At 45.9% G+C, this 22,768-nt stretch overlaps 1 protein-coding gene across 4 annotated transcripts in view; it reads right to left on the bottom strand.

The window, feature by feature from the left end:
• Positions 1 to 637: 637 nt before the first annotated feature.
• LOC138511150 (zinc finger protein with KRAB and SCAN domains 7-like) overlaps positions 638 to 22,768 on the bottom strand; it is a 296,010-nt gene continuing 273,879 nt past the window's right edge. For all 4 annotated transcript variants that reach the window (XM_069626650.1, XM_069626652.1, XM_069626649.1 and 1 more), the window contains one exon: positions 638 to 3,464. In XM_069626650.1, coding sequence (XP_069482751.1) covers positions 2,092 to 3,464 — 1,373 coding nt within the window. In that variant the 3' untranslated portion in view covers positions 638 to 2,091. The remainder of the gene's footprint in view (positions 3,465 to 22,768) is intronic.

Below are 22,768 nucleotides of genomic sequence, written 5' to 3' on the forward strand. Positions count from 1 at the left end.
AGGCAAGAGGGCCCCAATGAGTGCTGTGCAAGGCAAGAAGGCCCCAATGAGTGCTGTGCAAGGCAAGAGGGCCCTAATGAACGCTCTGCAAGGCAAGAGGGCCCTAATGACCGTGGTACAAGGCAAAAGGGCCCCAATGACTGCTGTGCAAGGCAAGAGGGCCCTAATGAACGCTATGCAAGGCAAGAGGGCCCTTATGACCGTGGTACAAGGCAAGAGGGCCCTAATGACTGCTGTGCAGGGCAAGAGGGCCCTAATGACCGCTATGCAAGGCAAGAGGGCCCTAATGACTGCTATGCAAGGCAAGAGGACCCTAATGACTTCTATGCAAGGCAAGAGGGACCCAATGACGGCTATGCAAGCATAGTGTTTACGTCTCAATGCATTATCTAAATCCGCCCACAGGTAGGAATTTTTTGGTTTTTGGTTTTGGAAAGTGCTTCCATAGCAACTGTTAATGTAGCTGGCAGGAGCCTCTCAATAGGAAGGGGCTGTACTTGGAACAGTGTCAAGGAGCAAAGGGGCCGATAATATATCTCTGACATTACTAGACATCCCTCTGCATAACACACACATTCACACATCAGGGGCCAGTAGTCAACAACACAAATATTCACCTCTAAGAACTAAACAGACATGTGTGAAAGACATTGGTTTTAATTTATCATTAAATAGAATCAGAGAGATTTCAAAAGATTGATTCTTTCTTGAGATTTCCTATTAAAGAGCATTTTATAAAACACACAATAAATATGTACAATAGTAGGAGCACTACTACACTTTACCTCCCAGGATATTCAAAATAAAAAACTATTCTCATTAAAATCAGACGCCATAACACATGTAAATGCAGTATCTGTGAAAAGTGGGAACATGACTCTCCTATCCGAGCAGCAGAAAGGAGTGAATATCATTGAGAACCAGATGTTGCCTCCACCCCCTTCACTGCCAGTCTCATGCATGTAGCCAGGTCCTTACACGGGGCACTGCCATACACAGGTCATTAGAAGTGGTTGGTGAAACGCACGAGCATAAATGGCACAGACGCTCGGTTAACCAGCCACAGAGGAATACAGCTCAACTCTCTGCAATACACAAACTGAAGAGCCTCAGATTTAGACCCCACACATAGTTGGTAGGCAGATCTACAAATGTCATATGCTTCCCATGAGTAAACACTCAAGCGTACACTGCAGGAACTACTAGAGCAGATGCCTTTTTGGAGGTGGGAGAGTTGTCTTCTTAAACTATTTCCACAGGCATGTCATCTGTGCTTGTTTCTGGCAGATTCATAATGACCACTTTCATTGCATTTTAACATTTGGGGTAGCTCCCAACCAGGTTTCCCTGGCCACTGGAGTTCAAGGGTTTGAGAAGTCTCAAAACTATGTATGATATTGGTAGATTGATTACTATTTTCCATGTAATATGGGCCATTGACATGGCAGACACCACACAACCAACTCGGTCTTGCCATTAAAATATCCGGTATTATCCAATTCACTGGTACTCCTTTTATTAACCTCCAAATGATAAAAGCAAAGGTCACCAGGGTGACATTAAAACCTGCAAGTTTACATGGATCCTGGCAGGGGGCACTTAACCCTATTTGTGCAGATCTAATCTAGATGCCCAATGTAAGTTAGGGACTCAAAAATAAGGAAACACAGAAAGAATGACACACTTGCAAGTTTTCGCAGCAACGAGGCCTAGGGTTTCCCCAATACGCATAGGCATGATCAGGAATACATGCTTACCGGCATATTTACAAGTGTTTTCATCAGAGTAAATGGAAAGAAAGAAAATGGCGTCAACACCTCTTCCTCCAATGGTAGGGTTCCGGAGTTAGTCCCGTGTGCAAAGAGTTCAATTGAATTTAGTACTTTTCTTAACCATTTCTCCAGATTTTCTGAAGAATTCTGCCCATGGTGTATGTTAAACGTGTTATTTCTGTTAAGACATACACCAGTGTGGTAGTGCAGAGATTAGAGATGAGCAGCCACTTATTCAGTGCATCATGTGACCAGCACAAGTTCATGGTCCAATCCTTATAAATTTATTTTAGCTCATAGAGCTCCCTCTCACAAGGTTTCAGGGTGAGGGTGTTGCTCTCTCCTCACTTTCACTACTGCTTTCACTCTTGTGTACTCTTCGTTGATGGGTGTACAGGTTTGAGGAGCAGCTGAAACTCTTGTCACATTCGGAACAAGTGTAAGGCTTCTCCCCGGTGTGTGTTCTCACATGTTTGACAAGACTAGAATCACAACTGAAGCCTTTACCACATTCTGTGCATTCGTATGGTTTCTCCCCAGTGTGTATTCTTTGATGTATCATCATGCGCGAGGAGTAATTGAAACTCTTCCCACACTCACTACATTTGTATGGTTTGGAGCCTTTGTGAGTTTGTTGGTGATTGAGGAGGACAGAAGACTGTGTAAAATGTAACCCACATTCATGACAGCTGAACGGTTTCACGCCTGTGTGTGTTCGCTGGTGAGTTACCAGGTTGGAAGACTGATTGAAGCTCATTCCACATTCCTCACATTTGTATGGTTTTTCTCCAGTGTGTATTCGTTGGTGTTTGTACATGGTTGAGGAGTCAGTGAAACTTTTCCCACATTCAGCACATGTAAATGGTCTCTCTCCGGTATGCTTCCGCATGTGACATTTTAAATGATGCGGGGCATTAAATCTTTTACCACATTCATTACACACATAAGGTTTTTCACCTGTGTGTGTTCGTTGATGTGTGCGCAGATTTGTGGAGATGGTGAAACTTTTTCCACATTCTGTGCATGTATATGGTTTCTCACCAGTGTGAGTTCGCTGGTGTTTAGTCAGGGTTCCTGGGTCAGTGAATCTCTTCCCACATTCATCACATGCATACAGTTTCTCTCCTGTGTGTATGCGCTGATGCATTTTCAGGTAGGACGACTCACGGAAGTTCTTCCCACATTCACTACATGTAAACGGTTTAGCACCTATGTGTATGCGCTTGTGTTTGACCATATTGGCCGACTGGTTAAAACTCATTCCACATTCATCACAAACATACACTTTCTTCCCAGTGTGTACTCCTTTGTGCCGGGTAAGCAGCTGCAATGTGCTAAAGCTTTTCCCACAATCACAACACGTATGCAGTTCCTCCTCTAGGTTACTTGCAGTGTCCTTTCGAAAGCTCTTTCCATATTCAGTAAAGGTATAGGTTGTCTCCCCTGTTTGTATTTTCAGTTGTGCCATGGAGTGGTCGCCTCTTTCATGTTGAGTGGGTTCTTCTAGGCTTTTGTGACTGCCAGCCTCCTTTTGCTTGCCTTGCATCCTATTCTTCCTCATGCAGGTTCTTCCTTGCCCTTTAGCCTTAGCAATCTTCTTTCTGACTTCCCTTGAGACTGGCTTTGTTGGGTGTAATTTGTCAGTACATTCGTACATTTTTAGTTTCTTGAATTTGTTCACAGGTCCACTTCCTATTGGAAAAAGAGCAAGAATATTTGATTTGGCAAAAAACATGATTCAGCTAATTTAATAGGTAATAAACTACAGTATCAGAAATATGCTGTGATAAAGCTGTACATAAAAAAGAGCAAATAGTTAACAAGTTAGAATCTTTAAAGGCCGTCCTGAAATATATTCTCTCTTGGCTGGACATGTGTGTGTGAAAGCAAGGGGCTTGAATAAATGGCTCCTTCTGAATCACAAATGCCCAACTCTTACTCATCAGTTAAGAATGTGATATGTTACATCAATATGGCCAACAAACAATTTCTGAAAAAATAACAGACTAAATTCTGTCGTTTAGGGAAAACTAAATTAACTATTTGGTAACCTGTTCTTTCCTTGTTATTATTTCACGGTTAAGTTTTCATTGAATTGCAATACCCATATAAAAGCCTGGAAATTATGTCCTTATAATACACGGCCACCTACACGGCCGCCTGCAATATCCGTATAAAAACCTTGCAATAATGTCCTTATTACAGTCTATTTGCGACATTGCAACTAAATAGCTCCCCTCATTTTCGAACCTTTGGCTACAGAAAACGTTACAACATATAACAAATCAAACATGGATTATCAAAGAAATCTGAAGAATAAATCTCAAAAAGAAACAGATGAATGGAAAACATTCACGCCCCCTCCAAACATTTGAAGAAATTACATGTCACATATAAAGTTCATTGTAGAAGAACCAAGTCTCTGAACGGGTAAATCAACCTCTCCTTAGTAGTTAAATTGGACATTTCTTTGATCCAATACTCCACTCTCAGTACCACTCATTTCCAGGTGTACTTTTATGGTTCATAGACTGGCATCTTTGGGCAGGTCCTTTTCCAGGGCATTGTAAGAAAGGACCAGCAATATGCTCACGTATAAGTAGCAGCAAGAAATCACAGTTATTCTTTGGAGGATCTTTCACTACCAGAAGTAGTTTGTAAACGAACAAGACCGTGGTATGAATTAGCTCTAAGCGGGCCACTATTGTTTGAATTGTGATGGCATGGTGATCGCTAGAATGCCATGCATCGTGACGGGATGGTGAGTGCTAGAATGCCCTGTGAGGCCAGGGAGATGAAACCGCTCCGCAATACCCTCACTAGAGGTGGAGGTAAGTGGGACCTACCTGGGAGTGACTCCCCCTCAACGGACAGACTCCCATTCCCAGGAGAAACTCCTACCAGCTGGACGTACCATGGCCTACATGGGATGTTTTAAAACACAAGAAAATATTAACTGTCAAGACAGACGAAGAAACGTCTGAGGGATATCAGTATCTTGTGAGAAAAAGTTGTTTCCCTTTAAATCCAGACATCCACCTTATGGGAAGGAGTATGTTAAAATGTGTGCCTCCAAACAGGGAAGAGAGAGAAGCCAGGAAAAAGAGAGAGGATCGGAGATGCAGACTGTGGGAAGTCCTAAGTTGCTCAACATCGGACAAGAACCAAAATCAGGACACCCACAAGTTTTAAATTCGCTTATGGCTGCTACACGGGACGCCAAAGTTACGGCAGTCCTGAGACGCGAGAAGTCGACAGGGTGGAGACTCAAGCCCGAGCAGAGGGGGTGATGAGACCATAGCGATGCATTTGTGTTGGGCCAACAGTCAAAAGAACGTCGCTGAGACCGCCAACAACAGGAGATCATAAGGTATTTGTGAGTGCAGACGAGCAAAGGGACACCGAGAGAAGAAGGGAGAAACTTACGACGGGAATGCTGAGGAGAAAATGGCGTCCACGATACAGATAGCGAATGAGTGACTCAGACCAAAACCCTCCAACAACGTTCCCCTTCAAGAAAGAAGGTAACCGGGAGAATGGGAGGTGCAGGGAGATTTCAGAAGATCAGTATAACGTACAACTAACTCGTCACAGTAGAAGATATGAAACAGAGTTAGCTTTGAAGGCAAACCTATACAAAGATTGTGAATCAAGAGAAAATCATTACAATGCAAAGTTTATTCAAACAAACGAGCACCTTAGTTATTAATATAAGCAGGGACCACCTTGAGTTAAAGGGAAAGACAGGCCTTCTAGCGTTACTTTCATAAACAGGAGTATATCATGTCCTCGCTCATAGGCACAGTACGTGCTTTTTGTCATTACCAAATAAGAGTGGTTCTACGCAATATTCGTACAAAAAATATAATGTTTACATGAAGAAAAGGCAAAGATAAAACAATGCGCTAACAGGCCAATAAAACTCCATACGACAGAGAGAAAAGGGCGCAACAAGTAACACTTTGAAGCAGTTCCGAGAGTTCCATTGTAGATAGGTCCTCATGAGCCAGGCGAGAGGGAGAAGCAGGCCAAGTATGAAGATGAAATGAAGAACATACCCACCAGCAGTGCCGGAGGATCAGGTAAACAATACCCTGGGGTAAAGTAAGCAGTTCTGTAGGATGCGGCTCTTGGTTTCCAGGTGCGACTGCACATTGTTCATCTACCATCGAGGACTCCAATGATGGCGCACCTATGTATATGGGATCCCCAGGACATTGGGAAGAACAGTTATTCAAGATGTGAAGATTCACAGGTCAGGGGTCAGAGTCAGAGGAGAAGACAGGAGAGGTAGCTGTAGTTCGCTTGTTGGTGATACAGGGCTTACAGGTCCTCCTCGAGCACATGGTCCAGCTTCTGAAGATGCGTTTGACTTGGCAAATACACATAGAAGAGCAGATGATGAAGAAAAGCTGGAAACAAGAAACCGGAGAAGGACCAGCCATGGAAGAAGTATCGGGAAGAATAATCTGGCGGTGCCGTCACAGGACTGGAGGTAGCATGGCCTCGGGAGCTTCTCAGGTGAGGGAAGACTGAACCAGAGAACTTGCCCGGGGTTCTATGGTGAAGATTCTTAGGACAGTTCAGCTCAGAGTCTTCAGGGTCCTGGCAGGGATGGGGCACTGGTTTCAGGCCGACTAGAGCCCCCAGGTCCCGGAGGAGACATACTGAGTGGCCAAAGATGGCCACTTCCTCGCATTCAAAGGTCATGGGAAAGTGCTGGGACCTCTCAAGTGTTGTAACGTCCTACCTGCATTTCCAGCTTCCAGGGACATCGTCCAACTGACGCCCAGTGTTTGCGCCAGCCCACCCATGTTGTGCACTCCCTTGATGGCCACTAGAGTGGTGGGGGCTTGGTTTTTTTAATGTCCTCTATTGTGTTCGTTCTCTCTCTCTCTCTCTCTCTCTATATGTATATGTATATGTATATGTATATGGGATACATTACTCACCGTAATCGTATTTCTGATGCTTGTATCTGCTTAGATTCACATGCTGTGCATAGGCCGACATCTAGCGGAAGCTGCGGAGTATTACAGTTTGTTTTTCGAAACTCGAAAATGGGCGTCGACACAGGCGTGCCAGTAATACTATCCCTAGTGTGACGTCCACTGTACCCAACATCCCTCACGCGTCTAGGATCCTCAGATTGTATTTTTTCTGACATGAGGAAGCATGAGGAGTAGCGCGAGTACAGATAATCCAAGCAGATAGACAGAAAGGTAAGACTACAAGCAATCATGCGCCTTCTCTCGGAGGGGAGGAAGGGTGGGTCGCATGTGAATCTAAGCAGATACAAGCATCAGAAATACGATTACGGTGAGTAATGTATCCCTTCTGAGGCTTGTGGAATCTGCTTAGATCACATGCTGTGCATAGATTAGCGAGCAGTACCAGAAGAAGGAGGTGGGATGTGAGAAGGGTCATGAGCAAACAGGTGTCTTAGAACCGCTTGTCCCACTTGTGTATCTGTCTTGGAATGAGTGTCAATGCAGTAATGCTGAGTAAAAGTGTGAATAGAGCTCCAAGTAGCTGCTTTGCAAATGGTGTCGAGGGGAACATTTGCAATGAAAGCCAGAGTGGCCCCAATGCCTCTAGTAGAATGGGCCCTTGGCGTAAAAGGCAGAGTTTTTTCAGAAAGAGAGTAACACAGCTGTATACAGTTGATAATCCACTTCGAGATCGCGCCTTTAGAGACGCGATCCCCCTCTCTGCCTGTAGCTACGGAGACAAACAGTTGATCTGTTTTCCTTAGCGGTCTGGTTTTATTGACATAGTATAGGACCGCCCTACGCACATCAAGGGTGTGTAGTTTCACCTCAGCTGAGCTTTGCGGGTTCTGGAAGAAAGCCGGAAGCTCGATGGACTGGTTTACATGGAACTTAGATATAAATTTAGGTGAGAACCTAGGGTGTGTGCGTAAAACCAGTTTGTCTTTGTGGATAGTAAAGAAAGGATCCTGCACCGACAGAGCCTGAATTTCACTGACCCTTCTTATAGAGGTAATGGCTACTAAGAAGGCCGTTTTATAAGTCAGGTGTTTAAGACTACTTTTATGCATGGGTTCGAAAGGGGGGCCCATGAGCTTAGCTAGCACCACATTGAGGTCCCATCCTGGCGGTGGGTTCGAAATAGGAGGGTGAAGTCTCTTTACTCCTTCCATGAAGGCTTTAACTACTGGTACTTTCCACCACGATACTTTGTTATGGGATGTGGTGTAAGCCGAGAGGGCTGCCAGGTGTACCTTCAGAGAGTTAAATACCAAACCTGCGTCCAGCAGGTGGAGCATGTATGTTACAACGTTGGAAGGAGTGCAATTAACTGGGTTGATTTGTTTATTCTGGCACCAAATAACAAATCTCTTCCACTTGTCAAAGTAACAGTGCCTTGTGTTTGGTTTCCTGGATTCTTTTAGGATGTCCATACACCTCTGTGGTAATTTGAGATGCCCAAACTCTATGACCTCAGGAGCCATGCTGCCAGGTTCATTGAGTTGGGTTCCTGGTGCACTGTTTGACCTTGCTGCTGGGACAGTAGGTTGTACCAGGCTGGGAGTTTGATGGGTTTGCACACTGCCATCCTGCGTAGGTGTGGAAACCATGGTTGTCTCGCCCACATGGGAGCAACTAGGATGAGCGTCATCGATTCCTTGTTCATCTTGTACACCACCTTCCTGATGAGAGGAGTTGGTGGAAAAGCGTACGCAAACATCCCTGACCAGTTCATCCACAGGGCGTTCCCTTGGGAGTCTGGCTGGGGGAACCTGGATGCAAATCTTGGGCATTGTTTGTTTTCGCTTGTGGCGAATAGGTCTATAGTGGGGAAACCCCACTGAGAGAAGAGATCTTCTACGATATCTCTGTGAAGGACCCATTAGTGTTCTTCTGGGAGGGAGTCTCTGCTTAGGGCATCCGCTAGGGAATTGAGCTCCCCTGGAACATGTTGTGATGACAGGAAGATGTTCCGTTTGAGTGCCCATATCCAGATTTTCTGGGCAAGCTTGGACAGATTTGGCGAACGAGTCCCTCCTTGTTTGTTCAGATAGAACATGGCTGTCGTGCTGTCCGTCTGGATCTGCACCGACAAGTTTAGCAGATGGGGCTCGAACGCCCGTAGCGCTCGGAATACTGCCAGAAGCTCTAGCAGGTTGATGTGGTTCTTGGCTACTGAGTGAGACCAGAGACCCTGAGCTGTGTGGTGGAGATGGTGAGCTCCCCACCCAGTCAGGCATGCATCTGTAGTCACCACTGCCTGTACTTCGGGATCGTAAAAGGGTTTTCCCTTTGCGAGATTCTCTCTTGTCCACCAGTGTAAGCTCTGTACGAGTGTTGGCGAAACGACCACTAGATCGTCCCACTGACCACTTGCCTGAGACCACTGTTTCGCCAACCATTCCTGCATGGGACGCATGCGCAGACGCGCGTGGGGGACCAGGTAAATGCATGACGCCATCATGCCCAGTAACCGCATTGCTTTGCGTACCGTTATTTGTTGACCTGACTGATAATGTGGGATTTGCAGTAGTATATTCTGAATTCTCTCTTCCGAAGGGAAGGTCAACCCTTTCTGAGTATCTAGGATTGCTCCTAGGAACTGTTTTGAGGTGCTTGGCACCAGACTTGACTTCTTCTCGTTGATAGAGAAGCCTAATTCGTGGAGGAGGTCGATAGTCCTCTGAATGTTTGACCTGCAAATTCCTGGGGTTTCCCCCGTTATGAGCCAGTCGCCCAGATAAGGGTACACTGGGATTGCCTCCCTGCGTAGGTGTGCAGCTGCCACCGCCAGTACCTTGGTGAATACCCTTGGTGCTGAAGCTATCCCGAAGGGCAGTACCTTGAATTGGTAGTGGCGGCTGTCCACCTTGAAGCGCAAGTATTTTCTGTGCGCTGGGAGCATGGAAATATGAAAATAAGCATCTTTCATATCCAAGGTTGCCATGTAATCCCCCTTTTTTAGGAGGGGGATTACCTCTTGTAGCGTGGTCATACGGAATTTTTGGGGCTTGACATACTTGTTGGCAGGCCGTAAGTCCAATACTGGGCGCATTGTTAAATCTTTTTTTGGCACAAGGAAGTAAGTTGAATAGATACCCTTGTTTACCTGGTGTCCTGGGACGAGTTCTATCGCGTCCTTTTCTAGCAGAATGGCGATCTCCTCGAGAAGGATCTTCTGATGTTCTAAGGAGTGTATTCTTTGTCGTGGAGGGTGGTTCCGGGGACGCTGCAGTAATTCTATACAATATCCTGTGGACACTGTTGACAGCACCCATCTGTCTGAGGTGATCCCTTCCCAAGCCTGGGTGAAGTTGGAAATGCGTCCCCCTACTGGGGTTGCGTGAGAAGGGACCCTGAACTGAGCGTCACTGCTTTGGTGGAGGCGTGCCACCTCCCTTGTTGGGACTGCCTCTGCCTCTTCCACGACCTCTCTTGTTACCCCTGCCGTAACTCTGGGTAGACTGCTGGTTGTTGTTCCATTGTGTACCCTGTCCTTGGGCATAGTTGCCTCTTTGTGAATTTTGGCCGCGTGGGTGACGAAAATTACTGTTCCCCCTCTGGTTAGGGGGTTTGTTGGTAAGCTGGCCAAGGGATTTGAGTCTTGTATTCGTCCTTGGCATTTTTAAGTGCGTCTTCGACCGCTTTCCCAAACAATAGATCGGGTTCCACCGGCTTGTCTATTAATGAAGCCTGGGTTTCTGTTTTGAACCCCGACTGCCGTAACCACGCATGTCTCTTGATAACAGTACCTTCTGCTATCAATCTTCCTGCGTTGTCCGCGGCGTCGAAAGTTGCTTTTAATATGCAACCAGACACGGCTCTCCCTTCTGCCGAGATCCGAGCCAAGTGGCCCTTTAACGGTTCAGGAGCAGAGGCTATGAGCGCCGCGACCTCTTCCCATTGATGGCAGTTGTAACTTGCCAACAGGGTGGTGGAATTTGCAATCCTTGCTTGGTAGGCGGACGTTGAGGCTACCTTCCTGCCAAACCCGTACAGTTTTTTGCTCTCCTTGTCGGGAGGAGCTTCTGACGACGATAAGGGTGTCCCAGCCCTCTTCCGAGTGTTGGTAACCACTAGGGAGTCTGGTTTAAGATGTCCTCTTATATAAAGAGGGTCAGACTGGGCTGCCCTAAAAAGTTTTTCAACTCTGGGGTTGACGGCTCTGGTGAGGTTAGGATTCACCAGGGATGGGTCTATTCTACGTTGGATGGATTTAAGGATAGGGATGGTCTGAGCGACCGGCCTCCTCTCTCCCACCAACTCTTCTGCGAAGTCCCTTTCCTCCTGTACACCGTGGGTGTCGATGTGAAAGTGTTCTGCTGCGCGAGCGAGAACTTCATTAAGGAGGGGCTGGTTATCAACTGGCGAGTCGGTAACTGGGGCTTCGCTCTCTACCGGGGAATCTACTCTGTAAATTTCCTGCTCATCTTCTATCTCCTCCAGGTCCTCATCATCCGCATAGTATTCAGTCCCGGTTTGTTCCTCCATGATTTCAAACTCCTGGTCCCTTTCAGGGAAAGGCTGTCCTTGGTATCTAGGGTGTGGAGTAGAGTATGGAGTAGAATAATGCTGCACCTCTAAGGGTTCAGGTCTTTCGAACCGGGCCTTTTTACTTAGGGGGATAGGATCAGAGGAGCCTGAGGGTGTGGCCCCTTGAGGGTCATACGAAAGGAAATGTTCTGGGTTTTTGTCATAAAAATCAGCTAAGGAAGACATCCTTGACATGACCCTGTCTATGTCTTCACTGGACCATTCTTTGGAACAGGGTATGACTTTAGTAGGCAACTTAGAGGACTTAACAAGGGTACCCTTGCTGGATGTTGATGTCCCAGTAGATTTGTGTTTGTCTGTCTGCCTAGGAGTGGAAGGCTGTGCTTTCCGCTGTTTTCCCCCCTCCCCGTGCGTGGAAAAATGTTTTCCCTGCCCCTTGGAGGCCCCAGAGACTTTCGACGCCTGGCGTCGAGAGAGGTATCTGTGTGTTTCGAGCGTGGGGCCTCGCTGTTGTTAACTGCGGCCTCGGTCTCCTGGAGCGCGGCCTGGGGGTGGAAGTCGTCTTCCGACGATCGAACTTCCGTTAATCTAGGGAGCGAGGCACTCTTGGCAAGAGTGGATGATTGCCTTGCGTCATGAGGCGATCTCGATCGAGAGCGCCCAGAGGACACTGAGTCGGACCGTTCTATCTGTGCCTCTTTCCGAGAAGTCGACGTCGTCGAGGTTCGGTTGGACTTAGTGTGCTTTGTGTGTGTAGGGTGTGTAGAGCTTGCGTCGCCGGGGGTCTTCCCCATAGCCGCCCTGCCGGACAACCTTCCGAGGTCGGGGACCTGCGCTTGGCAGTCTTTCGACGCCGTAATGCCCTCGCCGTCCGAAAGTACGGCGTCGCTGCCATCGCTGAAGGTGCCCTCCGCTGCCATGGCCGCCTGCCTGGCGTGGTGGGCCCAACGCTTTGTCGAACGGTCCTTAAGTGTCTTAGGCTTAAACCTACTACACGCTCTGCAGTTCGCTTCGGGGTGGTCCCTCGGCAAGCAGAGATTGCACGTGGCATGCCTGTCGACCCAAGGGTATTTGCGGTTGCACTTGGGGCAGAATTGGAAAGGGGTACCCTCCATACGCACCTTGAGGCAGCGGGCTGGTAAGTGAAGGAATATATAAGGTGTACCTATATACCAAGAGTGAAGAGTATGTACCACCCCCCACTCTCCCTACTTGCAGGGCCGAGGCCAGCGGCCTACTAGGCCCGGGCTGAGGCCAGCGGCCTTCCGAGGCCCAGATCCGTCGTGCAGCAGCCGACGGTCAATGTCTTCTCCAGCCGTCGTCGAGTGTCGAGGGTCGACGTTGGGGTGGGGAAGGATGTAAATAAATAATTTTAACTTCAATTATTAGCAAAAATATGGCTAAGGCCAAGGGACTCCGCAAGATGCTTCCGACCAGTATGGCGGAAAAAAACAATCTGAGGATCCTAGACGCGTGAGGGATCTTGGGTACAGTGGACGTCACACTAGGGATAGTATTACTGGCACGCCTGTGTCGACGCCCATTTTCGAGTTTCGAAAAACAAACTGTAATACTCCGCAGCTTCCACTAGATGTCGGCCTATGCACAGCATGTGATCTAAGCAGATTCCACAAGCCTCAGAAATATATATATATATATCAGTTGTTCAATCATGCCGTTCAAAGCTGCCAGCCCCACACTCGCTCCAAGACCTCCACCTTTGCATCAGGACTACCTGTACCCTATCTCAGGTAAGAGGCGTTCCAGCTCCTCATTCACTCATTCCAGAACGCCTGGCTGCGTTTCTCTGGTGCCCATTGGTTGCAGTAACTTCCCACACATACTCGCCTCACACCCACCCTGCGTCCCCAATTATGCAGGGCATTCCATGTGCTTGCCATTGTCCTGCGACTCCTCCAACAGCCCACTCCCGCCTTCATCACCTTCCTGCCTGTCCTGCAGTGGAATAGTGCTCTGGCAGTCTTCAGCACACATCCCTCTACAACCTCCTTGAGTCTGGCCTCCGCTAACGGCCCATGTCCGAAAGCTAAACACCTCTTTGTAGGGAAATCACTGTCCGGTCATTGTGTTCGCAGGGCAATGCGGACACGCTCAATGTTTGCAATATGCTTTTGGCCCCACCGATGAAACCACTACCAAGTAAAACCTTTGTCCTAGGCGCTGCAGCGCTGTGCAATGCTCATCAACCTAATGTACATTATATGCCTTTTGCTTCTTCTCATGGAACGAAATCACCTGCATTGAACGATTATGCAATAGGCACTGCAGTACTCAGTAACGCGGATTATAATATATTTCATGTGCCTCTTGCTTCCTCTCGCGGCCCGAAATCACACGCTTGTAATGCCACTGTAATATGCGCTGCAGTGCTCTGCAAGTCTGACCATTCTAATGTATACAATGTGCTCAGTGTTTTCCCTCAGGGCCTGGAACCACGTGTAAGCAATGCTCTCGCAAGAGGCGCTGCGAAGCACAGTGATTATATCCCCATATATTCTGCTCCTCCTGCCTCCTTCAACAGCCCCCTCCAACCGTCATGTCCTTTTTTGCATGCACTAGAATGGATTGGCACCCCTTCACAGTCCGCAGTCCCACATGTGCCAGTCAGCTGCCAGCTAGCCCCCCCTAGATCCTCTCACCCCTGTCCCAAGGTCACACCTGGGCTCTTTGCTCACTGAAGTACGTCGTGGCATACCCTATGCCATACCGCCTACACCAGCAGCTATTCCATCCCTAATGCAATGCCCACTACCTCCGGCTGCATTAGCACCAACCAACCGGGGCGCCACACTACCCAGTGCCACATGCCACCAGGGCACTGCCTACCACATACACTCCATTGCTCGAGTCATACAGTACCCTCAAACCTCCTCTTGCGACTTCACCAGCATTCACACGGTACCATTCCTGGATGTACCCAGACTATACAGACTCTGCGCCAGAATGCTCACCATCACTACCGCCACCCGCCACCCCACCCATGGAACCCCTAGATAAAGGGCCAACCCTCCCCCTCTACTGCTCCCCGGCAAGACTCAGCGCATCGCAGTACCTACTAGTAAGGCAATAACTCAGAAAATGTGCACTAATCAATGTGAGATCTCTAGGCGCATCCTTGAGCTACACCTCAATGTCCTAGCCACCACGGAGTCTTGGCTCCATGATGCTTCCGGCCCCCTGAGTTCCAAAGCCATCCCACCTCACTATGCGATGTACAGATCAGACCAGCAAGATGGGATAGGAGAGGGCATAGCCCTCATAGCCAAATCCTCTTTATAAATCAGGACCAACCCACTACTATCCACCTCAGAGTAGGAAATGCTACTCCTGAAGTTGACCACTGACAATCAAACCACATTTTATTGGCTCTTGATCTACATGCAACGAAATGGGCCCAGCCTCTCTGATCTCAACATCTTGGTCCAGATCACACCAATCATGAAACCACTCACCAAATGCATCATCGTAGGAGACCACAACCTTGGATATGATGATACTACTGACCTCAAAGTAACCGCGCATGCAGCTGCTCTCAGCAGCAGTAGCTTCACCCACCTCTTAACGGCCCCTACCCATTCCAAAGGATATATCCTGGATTGGATACTCAGGGACAACGCAAACATCAACATATCGTCCATTAATCTGCTGTGCTCCGACCACTTCTTCATCCTATTCAATCTATCCCTGTCGAAGCTCCACAAAATCCTTCCTATTCCACTCAGTACAAATCAAGTCTGCGACACACTCAATCTGAAGAATGAAGACCTAAAACCTTCTCTCCTCACCTCACTCAGCACCAATGCCCCATCCCAACAAACACTTCGCTCACGACCTGGCCAATCAGTATCACGTCTGCCTACTCCAGGCACTCGACCGGCATGCTCGATCAAATCTAAAATTCCTAAACCTTACAAAGCCAACAATTCCTGGTTCTCCGAGGAATTGGTCCTCCTACGCAGGTAAAAAAAGAGCTTAAGAACACCAATGCAAAAAAACACCCCTCCCTATGGAACTGCCATACTCTTGCCACTGCGTACTTTAACTATAAAAAAGCGGTCTTCACCTGTAAATCTAATAGTTACAACGATAGAATCGCTAGTGCCGGCTCCAACACTAAGGAATTATTGTAATTCTCAGAGAGCGGGGAAAGTCCCATCCCGCCTATCGCTGGAATGCATACAGATAAAGTCTGGTGTACCACGATACAAGACACCCCAACTAATAAAACTGAGTCACTACTAACTAAAATCAGAGCCAAAACGGCTCTACTCAGCAACAAAGTACCTTTGCTTGACCCACATGCCCCCCCCTCTATTGGGGACCTCACCACCAATACCTCCCTTTTTACTTTTAGCAAAGTCACCCAGGAGGAAGTAGCAGCCTCTATCAGGATGCTCAAACCCTCTAATTGCAAAAGCGACTCTTGCCCAGCCCACAAAGTGAAGTTCTGTACACCTACACTCACTCCCATCATCACTGAGTTTACTAACGCCTCTTTCCCTGCCTGGGTCAGACTGTTAAAAATAAAAACAACTCCCTGGACCCCTTAATCCCCACCAACTACTGCCCCATTACCACAGTCTCGTTCTTATTAAACATTCTGGACCGCCTAGTCTATACTGAAGTCCAGCAGTTCTTGGAGAGTTGCCATCTTTTCGGCAAAAGGCAATCTGGATTTTGACCCCAAGCACAGTACAGAAACAGACTTACTGGACTTAACAATACAAATGCACTCCATCCGCGATTCTGGTAAACTAGCTATGCTCCTCTTGCTTGATCTCGCTGCGGCTTTCGACCTGGTCGATCATAACTTCCTGTGCCAACACCTCAGCCATCAATTACATTTCTCCCCGGAAGCTACCCTGTGGATCAAATCCTTTCTTAGTGGTCGTACCACACATGTGTTCATAGGGGAATCTGCAGCTGATGCTATCCCTGGCCCGCTCGGCGTGCGATCATGTGTCTCGGCCACCATCTACAACACCTACACTAACCCCCTTTTTGATCTCCTCAATGCTAGAGGGATGATTTACACCAACGTTACTGATGATACACTAATTCGTATCCCTCTCACGGGTGATCATAACGCAACACTATCAAAATAAATGCAGTTTACAGTACCATTCAGAACTGGATGGCCATGCATAATTTGTGCCTCAATGATTAAAATAACAAGCTATTTATCATTGCCCCCCCTGCCCGCCACACCGTCTTAGACACCTGGACGCTACCTTCTCCTGTTTTTGTATTGACGGCACGTCCAACCCTGTTCTGAAATAAATTAAAACATTGGGTACAACTGGAAGCTGACCTATCCATATCCAGACACATTAATGCCCAGGCATCATCCACCGTCTCATAAGCCAGACTTATCTCGCTGAGTAGACAGTTCCTCTCACTGAGTAACTGTCTCACTCTCGCACAGGCGCTGATCCTCTCAAAATTCGAGTATTACAACATACTACTCGTGGGTACCTCGTCCGCAACATGTCCAAACTATAACTAATCAAAATAAGGCACTAACTGCTGCCCTCTGCCTCAAACGCTCTGACCACATCTTAGCCCACAGACGTGAATCCCACTAGCGCCCCATCAAAGCCTGAGCGGAATTCAAAGCCTTGTCCATCGCCCACCACTGCATCTACAATGACGCCCCCTGTACCTCAACAATTGCAACACCCACATTTCCCATGTGTGTGCACTTAGATCTAGCTCTAGTATCTCGCTGCGTACCCCGCAGTACAATAGCAAAAGAGCAGGTGGAGTCCACTTCTGCATCACGGCACCCGCACTCGAACTCACTGCCTGCCCTCATCAGAAACAAACAATCATTCCCCACCTTCAAAAAACGAGTTAAGACCTGGTTGTTAGACAAATATGAGTAACTGCTGTCTTCGGTCTTGTACCCAGGCGACCATGATGTACTTTGTTCTTCTTACCTTTGTATTGTACCAACACTGTGAAACCTTAGAGTCTGGGCGTTTCAAAAATGAAAAAAATAAATCAATCCACCAGAGCTGACGGACAGCAGGGAGAGCTGCAGGAGCAGAGCTGTGCTGTGACCTGTGCTGGCACCGGTCAGAACACCAAGAGGAAGCACGCTGTGGGAAGCAGTGTGGAGGCGAATCCAGGCAGCTGAAAGAATCCAGAAGGCAGACAGCCTGCTGCCCCAGAACGCAAGCCAGCAGCAACCAGGCACAATAGAGACAAAGAGAAGTTGCAGCGGCTAACGGGACACATGCTGAGCCAGCAAACTGAAAGGAATTGAAACAGAGAAACCAGAGAGATACTTAAAGTACCCAGTAAGCCCAGGGAAGACGGACGGGTTATTGGGTTGCCTGAAATTGTGTGCAGTTTCATGAAAGCAACACGATAGAAGCAAAGTGAAGCCTGTGAAGAAATTAATACATTTGTGAACCATGCTATAAATGGGTCGCTGAACCCGTACTGCAGGAGAGAAAGCAGAGTGAATGTGGATGGTCTTGGAAAATGGGTGGGGACCCAATATGTACAAGTCCTGGCAGGAGAGTATACCAGGCAAAGCCAAGTGTTTGAAAGAAACCGCAAAGTCAACTGTGTGTAATAATAATAATATTAAAAGTTACATTAAGAGAAGAACCTCAAGAAGGATCTATGCCCTTGAGGGTTTGAATTATTGTAAATGTTGAAAAGAGCCTGGCAGAGCACTATACAACGTGACTTGTGAGCCATTTTGACTAAGTGTTCCCTAGACCTTATCTTATTAACCATCCAGGAATTATCAAAAAATTTGATCGCTCTTAACACAAATCCAGGATATTGAGAAGGAGCTTGTAGGCTCATTGGGGAGAGAGGAGTATGATATTATTCTAACGGACATAAATACGAAACTTGAAGATTACAAGACTGAGTTAGAGCAGAAGAAAGTGAAGAAGTTTAAACGGGATACATACGACTACATCAACGAAGAAGTATACACATGGATGGAGAAATATGGTCCAGTAGCACCTAAAAAACTTTACAAATATCCATCAGTCAACACATCCAGCTCCGACTCAGAAGCACAAAGGGAGCCTGACGTCCCGAGAGAACAAGCATCGAATGATCCTAATCAAACGACCAGCCCTTCTACACAAACACCCACAACCTCGCCTTTTTTAGGAGCTTGTTCAAAAGAACCCGCAGGCGGAGGAGGAAATCCCAGAAACAAGCCACAAACAAGAATACAGTTGAGGAAAACCAAGTCATCAACATATTCCGCAAAGTATTGAGTAAAACAGAAGAGAACACACTACAAAAGGGGTTGAGTTTCGTACCAACACACAGCACGACACTGTTCAACACCAAGATTGAACTATATAAGTTTATAAGAAAACTCAAACTGAAGGTATTCTTTGAGGAGCTAGAACCACACGAGAGGTCTTTGGATGCTCCCAACTTTCAAGAATTTAGAGCTAAGGGTGGTTCTATACCACCAATCTCAGTACCATCGATTGATATTTTCCAAAAACTTGCTACCCGAGATCCTGAGCATATCAGCTACAAAATTCCACCGCATAAGAACATGAAACCCCATGAGATGAAAACCATTAGAGACCTGTATTGTGATAAGGACATAATAGTAGTAATTATGAATACCACTGATTATGACAACGAATGCATTAGACAACTACAAGATCAAACCGTCTATGCACCCTTCGATCATGACCCCACTGTGTCCATCAAACTGAATCTTGAAACATTACTTGACAAGGCCATGGAATTAGACTGGATAAATGAACACACCCGTACATTTTTGAACAATCCTCACCCAAGGATTCCTAATTTCTATACATTACCTAAAATCCATAAAGACCTTGCCAAACCTCCAGGAAGACCTATTGTTGCAGGCATGAATAGCATCAATCAACCACTGGGAGTGTATATTGATTTCTTTCTTCAACCACTCATACAGAAACCTTCTACATACATTAGAGATACCACACATTTTCTACAGAAACTGAACTCCACAACTTTCGAACAGGACCATCTGATGTTTACAATTGACATGAAGAGTTTATATACGTCCATACCTCATGATCTTGGTATAGAATCTGTTGAATGGCTATTACTAAGAGCACCAGAAGTTTGGGCACAAAAAGAATTCATATTGACTCTCCTTCAATTTATTTCAGAAAATTCATATTTCCAATATCGCAATAGGTTCTTTCTACAAATTTCCGGCATATCGATGGGTGCCACCATGGCGCCATCATATGCGAACTGCTTCATGCATAAGTTCAAAATGGATCACATACTCAATAACCGAGAATGGAGCAAAAGTATACACCTGTGGTCACGTTTTATGGATGACATTTTTGGAATATGGATAGGCACTGAAGAAATATTCAATGACTTTTTCATATATCTTAATAACATTGACCAGCGCATTCAGTTCACCAGAGAGATTTCTAGAGACAGGATCACATTCCTTGATGTCCAAATAATGAAAAAGGACAGCAGTTACAGCACTACTCTGTTTCGTAAAACCACTGATCGGAACAATTTACTGCACTGTTTAAGCTTCCACCAACCCAGTTTACTTAGGAATCTACCGTAACTATTGCGAGTCAAAGAAATCGTCAGTGACCCAGAAGACTGCTTAGCACAACAAATTAAAATGAGAGACAAACTTGTAGCACACGGATACAAAATGGAAGAACTTGATTCGGCATTCCAGAGAGTTAATTCCCTCGACCGTGACACTCTGTTGAGGAGCACCACTAAACCTAATGAGAACTCAAAACCACGGTATATGTTTCAAGGTTCTCCATCGAGAGGAACCAGATTAAGAATTCCATCAAAAAACATTGGAATATTTTTAAAAACGACATTAGAGAGCAGAATCTTTTTGATCAACTTCCGGTATTTGCCTACCAAAGAAGCAAAAATCTACGAGATGAACTGGTCCGCACAAGGCCCCCCATGAAGGAACCCATTACTCAACACACTGGGACATAACCCCTGCTTACACTGTCCTAATTGCAATTTGGTAATCAAAGGCAATATGATATACCATCGCAGAACAGGCAACAAGATTATCCTTAAAACTTTTGGTACCTGTGACAGTGTGAACATTATATATGATATTAAATGTCCCTGTGGGAAATATTATGTTGGACAATCCACGAGAGCGGCCAAAGTACATTGGAACGAGCATCGTTCCTGCATTCGTAACTCCAACCCTAATTCAGCTGTGGCTCGTCACTGGAGTGATAAATGCCACAAACTCAAATCAGGTTCCTTATCCTGGAAGCACCGAATAAAACCAATCCCCATGAAGATTTGGGCCAGCGGCTCAATCAAAGGGAAACCTTTTGGATAGACAAACTTGGGAGCCTTTATCCAAATGGCTTAAACGAAGAAATTAACTATCATTGTTACATTTGATCTGGTGCATTCCTTGTTCAATTCAAAGCAATGTTGTAATGCTGTTGATTTTATATTTTGTGCATTCACCCTCAAGTGTCTCTGAGTACTAGTACCGAGATCCTATGGACATTTGATGTACCCTTAAGTGTGGAGTATATTTATGCTGTTCACTATAACTCACGAATATGTGGACACTGAATTAGAGTTTATGAATGTTTATTCATTTGCACCTATGCACCGGTGTCGCTTTTCCCGAACTTTATTCGGGACCCAAGGTAACACCACGTGGTGCTACCACATGCGACTAGTGTGCAATAACATTTTTTGAATACTTACAATAATTTGATGACAAACCGGTTTTGGTTGTGCCCAGTTAATTTTGAGACATATATGGTTTTGTTTTATGTGCATAATAATCCCTTCTCATCCACTGACTTTTTGGATATTTTGTTCTGTGCACTTTATTTTTGTTTTAACTTTTTTCATCCAACATTTCCTTTCTGTCATCCTTTTCATCATTTTGTGCATTGGCTAATTGTGTTTCTCTCAATGGCCTTTTACTTCCACAGTATTTCTTCTATGTCCTATTCTATTGTTCGTTTTTTGTATTTTTATTCTACCCTTTCTATAATTCCTCATTTACACCTACAATTGTCTTATTAGACCTGTTAAGGCCCCATCGTTTCCCCTGCATAGAGTATTCACGGCTGATCCGCATTGCGCCTTTTCCTAAAACGCGTTGCGGTCACGTGTCTTTATCGGTTGTTGTTACCGTGGTAATGCTGGTACCTGGCGAAGCGAGGCGGCATCTTCTTACCGCTGCAGCTTCAGCTTCAGTGCAGTTCCAGTTCTGCATACGCAGGTGAGCTTCTAGCCTCACGTAACTTTTACAGTAAAGGATCACTTTTCTGGTCCTTTAACCTACATGTTGTTGCACCCACAGATTCATCTGCTGATCAGGTCCAGTTCCTGATCCTTTGTCCTTTGCGATCGTGTTGGAAGACAACACAGCTCACATTGCACCATTATTGGCTACGACCGTCCCGTGAGGTAACTTTCCATGTTCCCCCACCTTATTCTGACATTTGACTATCCACTTACACATTATTCATTTCTCCTTTTTTCCCCTTTTTTCCTCTTTTCTACATGACTTGAATTCTTCTACGCACTGGTATGTGACCCTTTTTTGTTGTCGTGATTACGCTTGGTTGTAGAATATTTTGCTTTCAATATATGATGTGTTTTAACATTGCAATATTTACTATTTGATATTATGCCTTACTTACGTTTGACGTTGTTGTTGTGTTCATACTGTGCAACTCAGACTTTCCCTGACGAAGGAGTTTAATGCTCCGAAATGCATTGGCACATTAAGTCTACCATAATTATGGGATATGTTAGCCGCGTCTTCACTAAGACTGTATTAGTGACCACCTTTTGAAATGTTCTTTTTGATAAACAAATATCACTTTGACTTCGACTAGTGATTTATTCAGATTGAAGTGTGATTTATCCTCCCCACGCAGTGAACATTTACTAATTGATATATTTCTTTTGGAATCACACCACCCTTGTTGGGTATATACGGAGAGCGGCTGTGTGACTAGGTTTGTTATCTAGTCTTTTGCACTACCCACACCAAAATTGTAACACAGTGGAAAGAGAATCTCAAGGAGGATACATGCCCTTAGGATGATGAACTGTCTTGAATGTGAAGAGAAACATGGGGAAGGAAGCCATTTACCCAAGAACTGTGAACACACCAGGAGGAAGGAGCTATCCTCTTGGGGTTACAAGAAAATTGGTTATTCTTTGTTTGAACTTTTTGTATTGGTAAAAAGGAATCTCGGGAGTGGAGCCATTCCCTGGAACTGTGAATATTGTCCACTTGGAACCTTTGTATTGGATTTGAACATTTGTGCACTTTGAAAACCAAAGACACTATCCTTTGCAACTTAAGTTAGTTTAAAAGTGTGAAGAGCAGGATAGGATTTCGGCCACAGGATATATTTTTGTTTTGGACATCTTAACAAAGGACAGACCACTTAGCTTTTGGTTGAGGTAGGGAGATACCTTCTAGATTAGGGTTAGCGAGGCATT

The sequence above is a fragment of the Ambystoma mexicanum genome, chromosome 6p (assembly GCF_040938575.1).
Source record: "Ambystoma mexicanum isolate Mex_15411 chromosome 6p, UKY_AmexF1_1, whole genome shotgun sequence".
NCBI lineage: Eukaryota > Metazoa > Chordata > Amphibia > Caudata > Ambystomatidae > Ambystoma > Ambystoma mexicanum.